The sequence below is a fragment of the Meleagris gallopavo genome, chromosome 19 (genome assembly GCF_905368555.1).
Source record: "Meleagris gallopavo chromosome 19, MGAL_WU_HG_1.1, whole genome shotgun sequence".
Taxonomy (NCBI): domain Eukaryota; kingdom Metazoa; phylum Chordata; class Aves; order Galliformes; family Phasianidae; genus Meleagris; species Meleagris gallopavo.
The window spans coordinates 9,245,203-9,260,439 of record NC_139422.1 but is presented as its reverse complement, the minus strand read 5'-3'; the positions used below and the strand labels follow the sequence as shown (position 1 = coordinate 9,260,439).

General features: G+C 47.7%; 1 protein-coding gene across 6 annotated transcripts in view; it reads left to right on the top strand.

Moving 5' to 3' along the window:
* Positions 1 to 15,237, top strand: part of NR6A1 (nuclear receptor subfamily 6 group A member 1) — a 67,133-nt gene that overhangs the window by 45,368 nt on the left and 6,528 nt on the right. For 5 of the 6 annotated variants that reach the window (XM_085239649.1, XM_085239651.1, XM_085239653.1 and 2 more), the window contains 7 exons: positions 1,927 to 2,157; positions 4,257 to 4,312; positions 6,287 to 6,444; positions 7,325 to 7,552; positions 8,102 to 8,356; positions 12,616 to 12,737; positions 14,740 to 14,892. In XM_085239649.1, the coding sequence (XP_085095775.1) occupies positions 1,927 to 2,157; positions 4,257 to 4,312; positions 6,287 to 6,444; positions 7,325 to 7,552; positions 8,102 to 8,356; positions 12,616 to 12,737; positions 14,740 to 14,892 (1,203 nt within the window). The remainder of the gene's footprint in view (positions 1 to 1,926; positions 2,158 to 4,256; positions 4,313 to 6,286; positions 6,445 to 7,324; positions 7,553 to 8,101; positions 8,357 to 12,615; positions 12,738 to 14,739; positions 14,893 to 15,237) is intronic. The other variant, XM_085239650.1, reaches the window with a different exon arrangement.

The following is a 15,237-nucleotide window of genomic DNA, read 5'->3' as shown; positions in this document are numbered from 1 at the left end:
TGGCTCGTGGAGCTGAAAACTGTTTTGTTCCTGACCCTAATGGGCTTGGCTCGTTTATTGCTATTGAGCTCGGGTGTTCTCTGGTAGTAAGGAGCTACCCAGAGGTTTGTCAGCTGATACAGATTTGATGAGGATCTGAGAGCACCTGGCTGTGGCTCCTGTCCTGCTCCGGACAGAAGGGTCTGTGATGCAGCCCCCCAGGCAGCAGGGCTGAGGGCGGGCAGGCACGGCCTAGGGGTAGAGCTCTGCTGGGGAGCTCCTGCTCCTCTCCTGCTTCTCCAGCTTTGTGCTGTGTGTGGTAACTTCCCCAGGCACTGCTGCATGCTCCCCATTTCCCCGTGATTTGAGCCATAGCTATTATGGGAGCTTCTGGAGCAGTTTCTGTTCTGTGATTTGAACCTTAGGCAGCAAAGGAGCGATTCCACACATCAGGCCCCTGGTGGATGTACGTGCTTCCCTCTGCCTTCTAAGCAGTTTGCTCTGTTGTGCGAAGGGCCGAGGGTGGCTGCTGGAGCTGGGTCGCAGCACTCATCCCTGGGAACTCCGTGCAGCCATTGCCACCTCCTGGTGCCTGTGGAAGCTGCGGGCCGCTGTGCACATCAGTGCTTAGTTGTGTTCAGGCTAAGAAATACCAGAATGAAACCTTCTTAACCAGCTCTCAGAGGAAACACAGCACAGTGAGACGCAGAGGTGCGGTTCCCTGAGTCTTGTGACCAAAACCCACGCAGAGTTCTTCCCATGCCTGGCCAGGCTAGGGTGTCCATGTGTCCACATAATGACTGACATTTGGGAAAGAAGCCGAGTGAGGGATGCGACAGATCTATGTGTCCCACTGCACACAGGAGTAGTGCCCACCTTCTGAGCGTGGCTCTGCTGCACAGTCAGGACTTCGTTAGGTTAAAGTCCTGGGGCAGGAGACATATGAGAGGTTCCTCTGGCCTGTGGTTGGACAGCTGTTGCTGCTTAAGGCTGCAGCAATTCGGTGCAATTTGCTGCCATCATTTTAATGCAGTTAACTTTTAACGTGAAGCAGGATTTAGATGTGAGCATACCTCTAGGTTAACAAAGTTGGTCGCTTTAGTCATCATTTACTTTTTCTTTTCCATTTGACATCCATGTCTGTGAAGATTTCTGTGTGCTCACAGAGGTTCCTGCTGAGCGGTGCATCATTCCTCTTCTGTCTCAGAGAGGGTGTTACAGTCTTAAGATACTGAATTTAAAATGACAGCGCCTATTGCTGGGGGTCATACAGTTTACATTTTTTGTCATCCAGAGGCCTTCCAAAGGTTTAGAAAAGGAATAGTAAAATCAAGTCATGGCAGCTTAACCTCATTATCGTTTTGGTAATAACACTCAGGATGTGGGTGCGTGTGTTGTACAGTGAGGTCTTTGCGGAGGTGGCCGTGTCTCCGTGTCCCCCTCCCTGCCCCACATCCCAGTGCCACCTTCCCGTGTGCGGTGCAGCATCCCGCTGGTGTCTGCCAGGCATTCTGTGCTTTCAGTGCAGGGACTTGCGTGCAATTTGTAACCCAAGAAGCACCCGGTTTTCCAAACTGCTGTACATTTCTGGTAAATCATGACTAAGAAAGAGAACATTTCCAGAGGCTGTCTTTGAGACAAATTTGGGGTGTACTGTTCTTTGTTCTTGTTGTCACTTATTGAGAATTCCTGGATTTGAATCCTGTGGGATGTGGTGAGCTGAGATGGTTTAGCCACGGAACCCTGCATGCTCCTGTGCCCGGCAGTAGGGCTGGCTGGTGCCTGGGCTGCTGGGAGAGGGGTTCCAGCATGAGCACCTGTGAAATGTACTGTTTTGGAAAGGTTTTGGGATGTGGCCACGGGGGCAACTCCAGTCCCACTGGAAAAGATAACATGGCTTGGTGAAGTTGTTTTGTTGACCAGAGAGCCCTTTCTCTTCTCTTCCAGATGACCGGGTTGATCAGCGAACCTGCCTGATCTGCGGGGACAGAGCCACGGGTCTGCACTATGGCATCATCTCCTGTGAGGGCTGCAAGGGGTTTTTCAAAAGGAGCATTTGCAACAAGCGGGTTTACAGATGCAGCCGAGACAAGAACTGTGTCATGTCACGCAAGCAGCGCAACAGATGCCAGTACTGCCGGCTGCTCAAATGCCTCCAGATGGGGATGAACCGGAAAGGTAAAGAAACGTGAGCTTGGCAGTGGTGGAGTCTTGGGTGTAAAACAAAATTGTAGCTGATCTCAGACAGAATCATCCTTTGCCTTTTCAGCGTAAATAATCAAAAATTAAAATTTTATTTGCCTAAATAAGCAACCACTTAAATAAATCTTGGCCTATCTCAAATTTTTTGGTTTGCCTTTGCCCCACCCCTGCCCCTAAGGCAGGCGGAGCCCCAGCTCCTCCCAGCTCAGTCTTGCACAGGTGGGAGCATATCTTGTCATCAGAATTTTATAAATGGGAGCATTGTATTGTAAAATGTCTAACTCTGCTGGGAGATCCCTTGTGCAGGGCCACAGGCTCTGGCAGTGGTTCCAAGGCCATGCTGGTCTTTGCTGCGTGCCCCCATTCTATGGAGAACACCTTGTGCTCTCCCACAGGTGTCCAATGCTGCTGTCTGTCCTGGCACCGGGCGCAAAGCTGCGTGGCATGGGGCAGCGCTGCCATCTCCTGGCCAGCAGGTCCCTCGTCCTGCAGCTGCGTCTTTGTGGGGATGGGACACAGCTGCTCGTGGGCGGTTATTCAGGACTCTTTGCAAGCACATCAGGATTGCTGTGTGCAGCAGGGTTTTGGAGCTACACCTAAACATTTGCAGAGTTCACAAGGTAGAAACCTCCCAAACGCACAGCGCAGTTGGTGAGGAAGGGACAGGTTGGCAGGGTCCTGCGGTGAGTCCCGTGCTGCCTGCTGGGGACAGGCTTGCCAATTTGAGAAAATTATTGCATAATCAAGCTGCAAAGTTACTTCATAACTAGATTTACATTTTTGAATCCAGATAAGCCATAGAGCTTAGCTTCTGAAAGGAACTTGCTTTGAGAAGAGTTTGGCTGCCCTGCCTGCTGGAAGGATGACAGCTCTCCTGGGCAATGTGTGTTTTGAACCAGCCAGCCCTCTGGAAGCCTTTTGATGGTCTACCAGCAAACCCAAACACCTTTTTGCAGTTTTCATAGCTAGTGAGGCTTACAAAACTTGCACTTAGGCAAAACATCTTGAGCACAGTTTAATCTGGGAGACAGAGGAGTTCCGAGACAGAGCTGTAAACAGCAGGGCATGGTGTTAGTCAACAAAGGCTGAGTTGGGTGTTTATCTTCACTGATATCCATACAAAACATCTCAGCAAATAGAAAGTATTGCCAAGCATCTCCAGGTACAAGAAATTCTTGCTACAGGAATTTTCACTTAGATTTTCTCTCGTTTTCTGCTTCTGGAGAGCCCCCCCATCCCCATGCACTGTACAACAGGGACAGCGACAAGGTCACGGTGCAGCTGGGAGAGCCTGCTGCCAAGTCTGCCCGGCCGCTGGGAAACAGCTTGGGCCCTGATAAACATGGGGATGGGGACCAGGTGGAATGGAGGCACTGCAGACACTGCTTCTGTGGGCTTGCTGCGGTGGGAGGAGAGCTCCAGCAGCACCTCTGTAATTGGCCTTCACTGCAACTTTCTGTAATTTGATTGAAGAGCCTTATGAACGCAACTGCTATACCGAGCAACCGGGCTGTTCTTCTGAAACGAAACCGCTTCGCTCAGTGTAGTAACTCAAATTTTAAATGGATAGCTTGCATGGAGCTAACTCGGTGATTGCTTTGGGAGAGCTGACCCCCCGGAACAGCGGCAGTGTGAGCCAGCTGCAGTGAGGTGCGTTATCTCTGTGTTGTCTACAGCATCAGTGGAGTCTGTGCGGGTGCAGCCGGGCCTGCATCAGCCTCACAGGCTGAATGGAGTGGACTTAGATGTTCTACTGTTCACATTTCATTTTCTAGTATTGAATTATTTCAAGAAGAGCAGTAGAGTTGCTTTCCGTATGCCATCCCTCAAATTAAGATAAAATTGTCATAAAGGACGGATTGTTCCTTCATTCTCTGTTGCTCAAGAATCTCGCGTAACTCTCCAAGCAATGTTTGTTGCCACAGAAATACGTTGCTGTTGGGGTGAGCATCACTGTGCTCCAATGCACTTTAAGCAGAATTAATCTTTTAAGACATAAAAATTGTTTAAAAATAGTAAATATCTATTTTTAAAATAGCATTGTTGCTTATCAAGATTTGGTTGTCTTCTTTCAGCAATCAGAGAGGATGGCATGCCAGGAGGAAGAAACAAAAGTATTGGACCTGTCCAGGTGAGCACATGCAGAAATTTCTCCAGGGCTCTCTGTTGTTCTTGTTCTGATGACCTTGGCACTCATTTCTGCAGCAGCTGGGTTTCTCCCTGCTGTGGCTGGGGAAAGGCAAGCAGCTGGCCATTTTGGGATGGGGAAGGTGAGTAATTTCTGCAGGAGGTGCATTTTCCAAGTGCTTTGCTTGCCATTACTCCTGATTCTAGCTGCAGGGAGCCAGTCACGAGCAGCACACCCTGGAGTGGAGAAAGAGGCACTGAGTCCTTTGGCAGGACGCAGGGGCAGTGCTGCTTTGGCAAAGGTCCCCCCAGACTTGTCCCTGCCTCCTGCTAACAGCAAGGGTTTGCCATCCTGTGTGCTGCAGGTGCGTGCCACAGACAGTAGGTCTGTAAAAGTAAAGTAAGTAAAGCTCAACTCTGCTGTCTGTGGGAGAGGACGCGTTGCAGCCTTGGGGCATCATGGTGGCTGCCTGCATGGGCAGCCTGGGATCCCTGCACTGCTGCTTGAGCCGTCAGAGCTACCTGTCCTTCGTGAGCAGCACAGGGACCTCAATCCCTCCAAAGCTCCCAGTAAATCTTGCGGGCTGTGCACTGCAATTTCTTAAGTTGTTGCAAGAGGAGCTCCCAGTAAATGTCTTGCTGATTGATGACATAGCTTGTCTGGAGATGTCTTGTAAAAAGCGAGGTAATTCAGCACAGCAGCCTGTACTGCGTGTGTGAGGCATGACGGCTGTTTCCAGCTGGCTTCTGGAGAAGCAGTCTTTAAAAAGTTTACTGTTTATTTTAGTAAAACAGAAAGAACACCAAAAGCATTTTCTGAGACAACACACCTATGAAAGCACTACTCACTACAGTGCAAAATGAAAAACATGAAAAGCCAGGCAGCCAGGAAGTGCAGATCCTCTGTGACTGACCAAGAAGAAGGCAAGAATTCCTGCAGCCCCACTAGCTGCCAGCAGTGGAAGGGATGCAGCTCAAATCACAATAAAAATCGTATAGCACTTTCTGCTGTTTGCAAACATCATATTTATGTTGTTAGTTATTGATTCTTAAAGTCCATGTCGGTCTATCAAGGAAGAACAAACATTTATTTCTGGCCAGGTGATGAGTCAGTTTTTAATGCCTCTCTGCAAAATGCAGCTTTAATAGAAGAACGGCCTCTGCTAGTCACAGCAGGCCCTGGCCCTCTGAGCTCTGCGTGGTTGGTCACTGCTGAGCCATGGATCGTGCCATCAATTCCATGTCCTGGGATGGATGCGGCATTTAATTATTGCACTCTTCAGATGTTGTACCTGGTAAACCCAGTGTGGTTGTCTGACAATTTTCCAGGGCTGGAATAAACTGTTCAAACAATGTTAGGTGCTTGAAAATGATGTTCAGAGGTCACTGCCCTTTCTTGCATCATGTCAGTGCAACGTCTCACCATGCAGAGACAGCCTTGCTAAGAGGAAATACAAAGAATTTAAAAAACAAACAAACAAAAAACCAAACCAAAAAACCCCAACTCAAAACGTCGATGTTGCATATTTCTCACAACTGATGTAACTCTTCCCCAGGAGCATATGCAGCTCCTTGAAGTGTTGCACCACGCTCAGTACTGAGTGATGCTCTATGGACTGGCTGCAACTGCTCTGTGGTTTTGCGCTCTTTGACAGTGGCTGATTTATGGCTCATTGCTGTGTGTGTCTGACATAATCCTTTTGTGTGTCCATTCCTCTCTGCTCTGTTATTGACACTTGAATTGTACTGCTGGAGCTGAAGGTCACCGACATCAGCTGTAAATAGAATTTTTTATATGTGTTGTTAAATGTAAAGGGAGAACGTGGTGTTTCTAGGAAGAGTGAAGTGTTTCTGCAAGGGCAGGCCGGCTCCAGCCCTGCTCATTGCGGTGGGCGTTCGCATATGGAAGCTCTGCCTTGTTTTCTGTTCAGTGGAAGCAGCAGCTTGGCACTAACTGCAGTGATCTTATTTCTGAAAGATATCAGAGGAGGAGATTGAAAGAATTATGTCCGGACAAGAATTTGAGGGAGAGGCAAACATGTCATGGAGCAACAATGGAGACAGCGACCACAGTTCCCCTGGAAATGGAGTTTCTGAGAGCAACCAGCCTTCGCCTGTGTCTACTCCATCTTCAAGGTGGGAATTAACTCCGGAAGAGTTTCATCTTGTAATAATTCTGACTGTTTCCCTGAGTGATGCTTGGGATGAGTGTAGGAGAGGTTCACTGGGAATACCTCTGTGCGAGCTGAACGTGCTGCACATCCTTACGTCTCTAAGTGCACTTTCGGAAAGACAGTAACTGGATTGAGAAATACTGAATTGAGAGGTGAAATGCTCATGTTGAAATGAAAAAAAAAAAAAAAAAAGGCAATGTTGAGTTAAAATTCTAACAGTTGAACTAGAGCTCTTAATTTGTATTGATTTTATTTTTTTTCCTTCAGATTATGGAGAACTGATTAGCTTTTACTGCTCAATCTGTATAAGCTCTTTTGCTTCACTGTGCTCAGATTTTGAAAATAAATGAATTCCATTTAGGTTACTAATTGGTGGTGTTGTATTGTGGGCTACCATTAGTGCTGGCCTCCTGATTCAGCATTGGACACAGCAAGGATCTCAGGCTTGCAGTCCATCTGCTTTCAGTTGCACTGTAAGCTAGGAGGTATTTGCGTTCCCTGCCAATATGAACTATTTAATTTACAGTCATAAGTTCTGTCCCTTTAAGAAAGCAGGAGTGGAAGTGCTCGCTGCAGTCGGGTGTCTGCTCAGAATGGCTGCTCAGCAACTGCTCCAGCCCTTTGCTCACAGGAACTGGCCGGAGCCGTGCTCAGCACGAAGCACCCGATCTGCACCTCAGTTATTTCCAGTGTAGGATTTAAACACAAAGGGGTTTTTCATTCTTTCATTGATATTTTTTTTCTTTTCTGTTTTAATCCACATGTTCTGTAGGTGGGTTTTTAACATTTTAATGAATCAGGCGGAATGCTTTTAGTATATTAAAAAGCTTTTCCTTTTCCAGTAGGTCCGTGGAGCTGAACGGATTCGCTGCACTCAGGGATCAGTATATTGGGACGCCAGTGTCCACGCACTATCAGTACCTCCCGCACCTTTTTAGCTATTCTGCTCACTCGGCGCTGGTGCCCCCCCAGACGCGCAGCCTGGACCCCCAGTCGCACAGCCTGATCAACCAGCTGGTGTCAGCCGAGGACCTGGAGCCGCTCGGCACACCGATGCTCATTGAAGACGGGTGAGTGTGCAGCCCTGAGCTGTGCTGCAGTGAGCTGCCGTGCTGCGTGGGGGGCTGGAGGTGCAGGGAGCACGGGGAGCTGCTGCAGCCGCATTGCAGGCAGCAATCCAGAGCCTCGGGGCCGTGCCTGTGGCTGGGACTTCGCAGAGTCGTTCATGCTGTACGTGCTGGGCTGAGGCTGCGCGGCAGCGGAGTTCAGTGGTTTCACCCTGGGGTTGCACTAGCTGTGCACAAGGGCTGCTGACAAGCACCACGGCTGGAAAAGTACGTGGGACTGGAGTAAAGCGGGGTCAGCTTGCAGGGACCACTTGCCCTGTGCCCAGGAGCCTGCGGGTGTGCCCGGGGTGAGCCCCAGCTGCAGAGCTTCTCCTCTGGCCCCAGCAGGCACTGGCAATCGCCGCTGCCGCCGCCAGGTGACACTCTGGGCACCGGCGTTCCGGGCGCTCGCACACCAGTTCTGGTGACATTTTTCTTGCTTTTCAAGTGCCTTGTCAGATTGTGTCATTCCGTGCTTTTAATTTTATGCCTTCGTATTAACTGTGCCTGCAGGTATAAAGTGACTCAGGCAGAGCTGTTTGCATTGTTGTGTCGTCTGGCGGATGAATTGCTTTTCAGGCAGATTGCTTGGATCAAGAAGCTGCCGTTCTTCTGTGAACTCTCAATCAAGGACTATACCTGCCTGCTCAGCTCCACCTGGCAGGAGCTGATCCTGCTTTCCTCGCTGACTGTTTACAGCAAACAGATCTTTGGTGACCTCGCAGATGTCACCTCCAAGTACTCGCCCTCTGACGATGAGCTGCACAGGTGAGGTGCTGGTGGGAGTCCTGTGCTGACGGTGTGTGCTTGAGACTTCGCATGTGGCAGGCTGTGGTAGTCAGTGCTGAATGAAAGCTTCCTTTTGCAGGGAGGTGTAGGATGTTTACTTTCCTTTTGGTCATGCAGCTGGAGTCGATGTCCTGTGATTTCAGTTTGTGGTTTCTGTTGAGACTGACAATTTTTCTGCTTAATCTCTGTGGCTGTTCTGTGTTTCTCAGCGCATGGCAGATTTCTTCCTAGTTTTACCTGAACTTTCTCTACGTCCTTCTTTAAGGATCTTTGCTACATTTTTAAAATCCATTTTTTATTATTATTTCTTTCATGAAAGTTGTAGAAATCAAACTGTGAGGGAGAAAAAACGCAGTGTGGATGAAAGTCCATTTTTAGCTTTTGTTTTCAAGCTAACAGCACTAACAGCCGGAGAGGCTTCTGGCTGCCTGAGCAAATAGCTAGACAGAGACTTTCTGGCCATTGTAAGAGAAAACATGTACTGGTTGCATCATCTTGAGGGTGGCTCTCCTATAGCAATGCCATCTCACTTCAGCACAACCCTACAAACCACCTTTATTGCGGTGAGAATGAAACTAATCTGACACTGCGTAACCCTGAGATACAGAAGGTCTTATTGAAAAATTGTTTGGGCAATGGAAAGATTGTTCACAAAGCTGGTTGTCTTTATTATCAAAGTGTTCATTATTAATTGCCATTTCATTGTTTTGATTTCATAAATGTAAAGATGTTGCAATTTAGCTGTTGTTTTTCCGTAATCTGTACTATCTGATGCTCTGAGTAACCTGCCTGTCATTTATCATTTTGGCCAGGGTGTTGGGTTTTCATCCCTTTTTTTTTTTTTTTTTTTTTCCTTTTGTGGTCTTGGTGCCAACCAGATCCTTTTGGCAGCAGTCAAAATCTCACAATGTCATGATGAAATAGGTGGGATTTACCTAGGCTGCTGCCCACCTTCTGCTTTATCGTTTGCTCTGTTGGTGCTCTGCCTGTGCTAGGCTTGGCAACATTGCAGGAGTCATCGGGGGACCTAAATGTTTAGTGAGGAGAGATTTACAGTACGTCTCTCCCCTCAGGTCGTCGTATCACCAAGCAGTTCCTTGAGCATCTCCCTTCACCCCTTGGAGACCAACTTGCTGAGGGCCACAGGGGAGGTGAGGGCTGGCCACAGGTGCCTCGTTTCCTGGGGCAGGTCCCTGCTCCATGCTCAGCCCGGCTGTTGCCATTCATCCTGTGCCTGGTGCTGCTCCTGCAGGGAGCAGCGTGGGTCAGAGGGAAGCACAATAACACTTGTTCCTATATTCATCCTTCCTTTTGTTGGCACTATCCTGGTCAGAGCCTCAAAAGAGAAGAGTGTGTTTCATTTGGAATTTGTGATAAATACGAGCGGGAGGTAAGAAAACAGGACAAAGGAGGAACCTCCCCCTTCAGAAACGGGCGATTCAAAGCCGGTAGCCTCAAGTCCTTCAGAGGAGATCTGTGCACAAGGGTGAAAATAGGCATTCTTAGGAGTGGAATGCTGCTGGGGTCTCTTCTGATTTAGCTTTTCAAGTATCGCTAATTGTCATTAAGGAAAATGGGAAAATGCGCACCAAAAGCCATTTGCGGGAAGCTGCACAGATGAGGGCTGAGTCTCTGTTGTCTTTGTGGCAGCTTATCCATAGTGAAACTGCCTGCATGTGGCAGGGGGACATACGCTCCTGACAAGCTGTTTCCTTCGAATTTGTGAGGAACTCATGAAGAGAGGTTTCTGCCTTGAGGGGTTTCTTGAAGAGCTTCTGTTTCCTTGGAGAACTCCAGTGCTGATTAGTGGTTACTGCAAAATGAAGTTTGGTCTCGCAGCCAGCTGAAAACAATTGCTGTGAGCTGTGCTGGTCCAACTCGTTGGGGTTATTTCAGTATTTTGCAAAATGACAGGAGCAACTTTAATGCTTAGGTAGGTGACAATGAACGCATCAGATGAGCTCCTGTGTCTTATTCCACTCTTAACAGCGGGCTGAGCGTTCTCCTGGGCTGGATCAAATGTTTTCTTTTCTTGTACTGTTTTCTGTAGGTGAATATGAAATGAATGGATTCCTGACCTCCCCCAGCACTCTTCTGATAGCACTTCTCTTCCCCCTCTTCCCAGCTGATCCTGATAACCCATAGCCAGAAACTCGCCTGGTATAAACTGTGAGGAAAGGTGTGTGGAGGAGTCAGTCCTAGGGAAGAAATAGGGCTGTGAAAAACAGAACAGCTTTGTTTGAAAGGGGGAGGAAAGTATGCATGGAAAACTAAGACAGTTCAACTGCAGGAATGAGAGAAGAGCTCTCCTGGATTTATGAAGTGATGAGTGGCTGGTAAAAATATGCATGCTCTAAAAACAATTAAACTCCACAGACAACTGAGTGGTCTTTGTGCTCATTAACTTCTTGAGCTCTGCAATCTTGCACCTGCAAGATTTTTAATGTCAACTTGAGAGCAAGAAAACTTGTACAACTTTAGATTAGCCGACAAGGCTTTCATCACTTACAATATTACTTTCCTGAAGAACTGACCCGAAGTTCAGATAGCTTGTTTTCACTTCTCTGAGGCCAACCTCCACCGTGCATTTTACAAATAACTTTGAAGTAAACAAACATACATGCCAAAATAAGGTGTTATTCACTGAGAAGAGTTCTATTTTCGTTCTATTCAGAGCTGACTTTCTGGCTGCGCTCTTATTCTTTGTGCGGCACAATGGCAGAGCGCAGCTGAAGCTTGCCGAAACACTTCTGTCCCACTTCTGAGGATTTATGCAATGCACGCTTTCTTTGAAACCAGTGATGTTGTGGTGAGAGGCACTCAGGAGAGGCCGGTACTGGCCATTTGCACACGTGGGCAGTGCCTGCAGGCACCAGAGCTGCTCTGCACCCTGCAGCTCGCTGCTGCTTCTGCCCTGCAGCACGGGGCTGGGTTCTGTGCCCTCGGGTCTGCATCGGGCCACTTCCCGGGGTGGAAGGGCGGTTTCCCTCTGCGAGGGGCTGCCCTCTGCCACCTGTTGGTTCCTGGCTTCTCTTGGCCAGGGTGGGAGCTCAGAGGGAAGCCTGCAGCTTGTTTTTAACGGACTTCCTGTGTCTGAGGCTGATGGTTTTTGTGGAAACATCTCATCCCACTCCTGTTTATAGAACTTCTTGGATGTTTATAGTCGTGTGTATTGGACTGGGCTCCCCCACGGGACTGTATCTCCTCACTGTTTGCTTTGAGCCCGTGCTGCTGTGTGACAAATAGTCCATCTCTGTGTGCTGTGCTGACAAACAGCAGAGCGACCGTGCAGGGAACTGGGAGCTCTGAGTGCGAGCAGCACGGGTTCAGAAGCAAACGCACCTTGTACAGAGGGAGAACTCAGGACTGGCAGTAGTGGTGGCTGCAGGTCCCAGCGGTGGGCCCATGACAGCCCTCGCTGGTGGCAGTGCTGCTGCCATTGGGTTTTAGAGTGTGTGTAGAAAGCACAGCAACTCCTGCATGGCCTGTTTGGAGGGAGGGCTTCAGAAGGAAGTAGCCTTACTTAAACTGCATGATTCACCTCAGGCATTGTGTCTGCAACCTGGAGTTCCACCTGCGTTGGTTATTTGTGTCTTGGTGCATATTTGTATTTCTGAGGAGGGTCCAAGCCTTACTGCAGTGTCTCACCACGAGAAGCTCTCAGCTGAGGAAGATGAGCAAAGCATAATGAGCAATAAATATGGTTGTATGGAAATATGGAATCTTTGTCATTTACTCATGGGAATTTTAGGGAGGTGATGGGTGGTCCTCACCTGTCCATTAGATAATTGGGGAGTGTTGTTGTGCATGGGTCAGTGTGATTCTGTGATGTTAATTCAAATGGCATTACACAGATAAAAGAAATTGTGGGCACTTCTGGTGTTGGAAATACGAAGTGAAGGAAGATGCCTGCCCTGTGAGCTGGGGAGGGGGAGGCACTGTCCTGATGGAGACCTGGGGCAACACAAGTGTAGAGAGGCAAAGCAGCCTGCCTGTAAGCATACAAGAGGTAACTGCATGTTCCATGCTCCACTGGACACTGGAGCAGGGTGGAGATAAACAGAAGCACTTCCTTCTACTTCCATTTAACAGTCCCAGCAGACTTGAAGCAGTTTTGGTGAGGGTTTTTGAATACTATTGCAAGATTTAAAAATCTCTGAAGTTACTAAAATGAGCTTCTTGCTTTTCTTATGTGATCTGTGCCCCGCATATGTTGATGTGTGATCTCTGTCCTCCAGATTTAGCGAAGAGGGGATGGAGGTGATGGAGCGGTTGATCTACCTCTTTCGCAAATTCAACCAGTTGAAGGTCAGCAACGAGGAGTACGCATGCATGAAAGCCATTAACTTCCTAAATCAAGGTGAGTCAGTGAAGAGAAGGAATCAGTCCTGCTGGAGGAAGGACCTGAGACTCAGGGATTGATGTGGGCTCTGCAACCCCTCTGCTGTCATGCAGACAGCAGACGTGTGTGAGGAAGTTCTGGAAGTGAAGGAATGCTTTGCTTAGTTGCTTTTATTGCCTTCAAATGTAGACACCAAGGACAATGCTTGTGCCATAGGTACAGTTGGAACGTATCTAAAATGTTCACATCAGAGTAAGAGTGTAACAGGGAGATTGGTAACGTTTGTCTGGAGAACATTTGGGTGACCGATTTCTTACCAGCTGCCAATGAACTTTTCACCAGTCCTCTGAAAGTCATATTGGTGTAGATAACTGTTTAGGCCAATTAACAATTAATTTGCCTGATTTTTTTCCATCGTAAATAACAATCTTTCACAGATTCCAAACTGAAAATGCATTTGTTCTTCTGCTTGGGAGGGCGGCTTTGTAAAATTGGTCTGCCCTTTATAGAGTTTTCCTGACTCTTGAAGTGATTTACGTTCAGGATTTATGCTTAGGTCACCTAGTTGGCTTCCTATTTAAAGTCTTCGTCAATATATTTTCCTATTCCTAATGCTAAGTCTTTAAAGGGGAAAAGAAAATTTATGTGCAGGCAATGAATTCTGCCTAATGAGGAATGGTATCTTCCTGTTGGTTAACCAATGTATTAGAGCCAGCACTCAGCCTGTTGCAACACCCTTGAAAATCTTCAAATAAGTCAATGCAAAATGAAATGTAGATTAGTTCTTCAACATGTGAGGAGATCCTGGTCAGTTCCTAACAAATGTGGTGGGCTTGAAATAGTTCGGAATCAATAGGTTTGTTGTGATTCCCTTTCCAGTAGTTGGTTGTTGCCATTACATGTCTGTGGAACCTCTTGAGACATGTATTTATTGTTGCGTGTGCATAAACAAAGACAAATATGGAGAGGAAAATGCTTAATAGATGATGCTCAGCTGTAATTTTGGAAATAAATGTCCCCAGAGTTTTTCATACTGTGAAAGATAGTTGCAGTCTGTAAAATGTGCTGAAAACTCCCTCCTCCCCCACTCATTTTCACCAGGAGATAATGCTGACTCTTCAATGTGTGCCCGGGCTCAGATTCCGGTTTGCTTCCCTGGGCAGTTTCCTGACACTTCTTTAGCTGTCTCCATTGTTTTCCAAAATGTATTTTCATTAACTTCCTGTCTTCTTTTATTTTTAGTTGAAGTTCGCAATTTTTTATGTGACATACCTGAAAATTATTTTTAAAAGTCAGCTCTTGGGCAGCAGATAAATGCCTCTTCCGTCAGGTTGTCTCACAGGACTGAGCCCGCAGTGAGGGTCGCATAGTTTCCGTATCCAATGCATTGGATCCCCCCCAGGACACCCAGCAAATGTCACTGATCATGCTGAAAGGTGGCAGTGGCACTTCCTGCCACGCTGATGGCTTGGGAATGTCCATTTTCCTTCGTGTTCATTGCCTGACATGGATAAAGCTGAATTTTAAAATAAGAACTTGACAAGTTTGCAAAGCTCGTTTGACGTAATTCATAAGCAGATGGGAAGAAATATGATGATACCTTGAATTATAGTCAAAAGCTTTCCTCAGCCAAGATGATACAGCCAAAATCACCGTGTTTCTGACTGAGGAAGTATTACATTGGATCCGCTGTGAGGACAAAACCTTGACATGCAGCTGCTTTACAGAAGCCAGGCAGGGATTTAAGGTTGCTAGAGCTGTTATCTGCGAGGAGTGCCCTGAGCACTGAAGATGAGCAGGTTAGGGCTTCAGCTCTTCCCATCCATGTCTTTGTGGAAGGAGGCTTTGTGCCCAGACACACCGGACACGAAGTTGCTGTGTAACTGGGCACTCAGCCTCCAGAACAGCGACCCAGATGAGTTTTAGAAGTCAGTCTGTCCTTCCTGAAGAAGCACGAATCTGCTGCTGTTCTCAGTTGTTTTCCTTATGTTTTCATCTCTCTGATCATATTCTCTTTCAGACATTAGGGGTTTAACCAATGCATCCCAACTGGAGCAGCTGAATAAGCGGTACTGGTACGTTTGCCAGGACTTCACAGAGTACAAATACCCACACCAGCCAAACCGTTTTCCGGATTTAATGATGTGTTTGCCAGAGATACGATATATTGCAGGTAACTTCTGAGCTCTTCTCCCACTGCGATCATTTGCAAGTGATGAAATCTTGCTTTTGAAAAAAAAGTTAACGTATGAGAATGGAATCCTTGCTCACGTTGCTGGAGGGTGTTCATGTGAGACCTCGTTCTGTTCGAGCTGTTCCCCTGGCTTTGAGGCAATCTCCGCCACCCCCAGGTCGCTCACCCAGGCCGACTCCTTGGCATGTTGTCCCCATTGTGCTGCTGTGCCAGGTCCATGTGCTGTGTGCTCGTGCCCCGCTCCCAAGGAGTTAGGCCTCACCCCGAAGTGCCCACTTCAGCATTTCACTCAGGCTCTGTCCTGGCTCAGAGGCATTTTGTTTC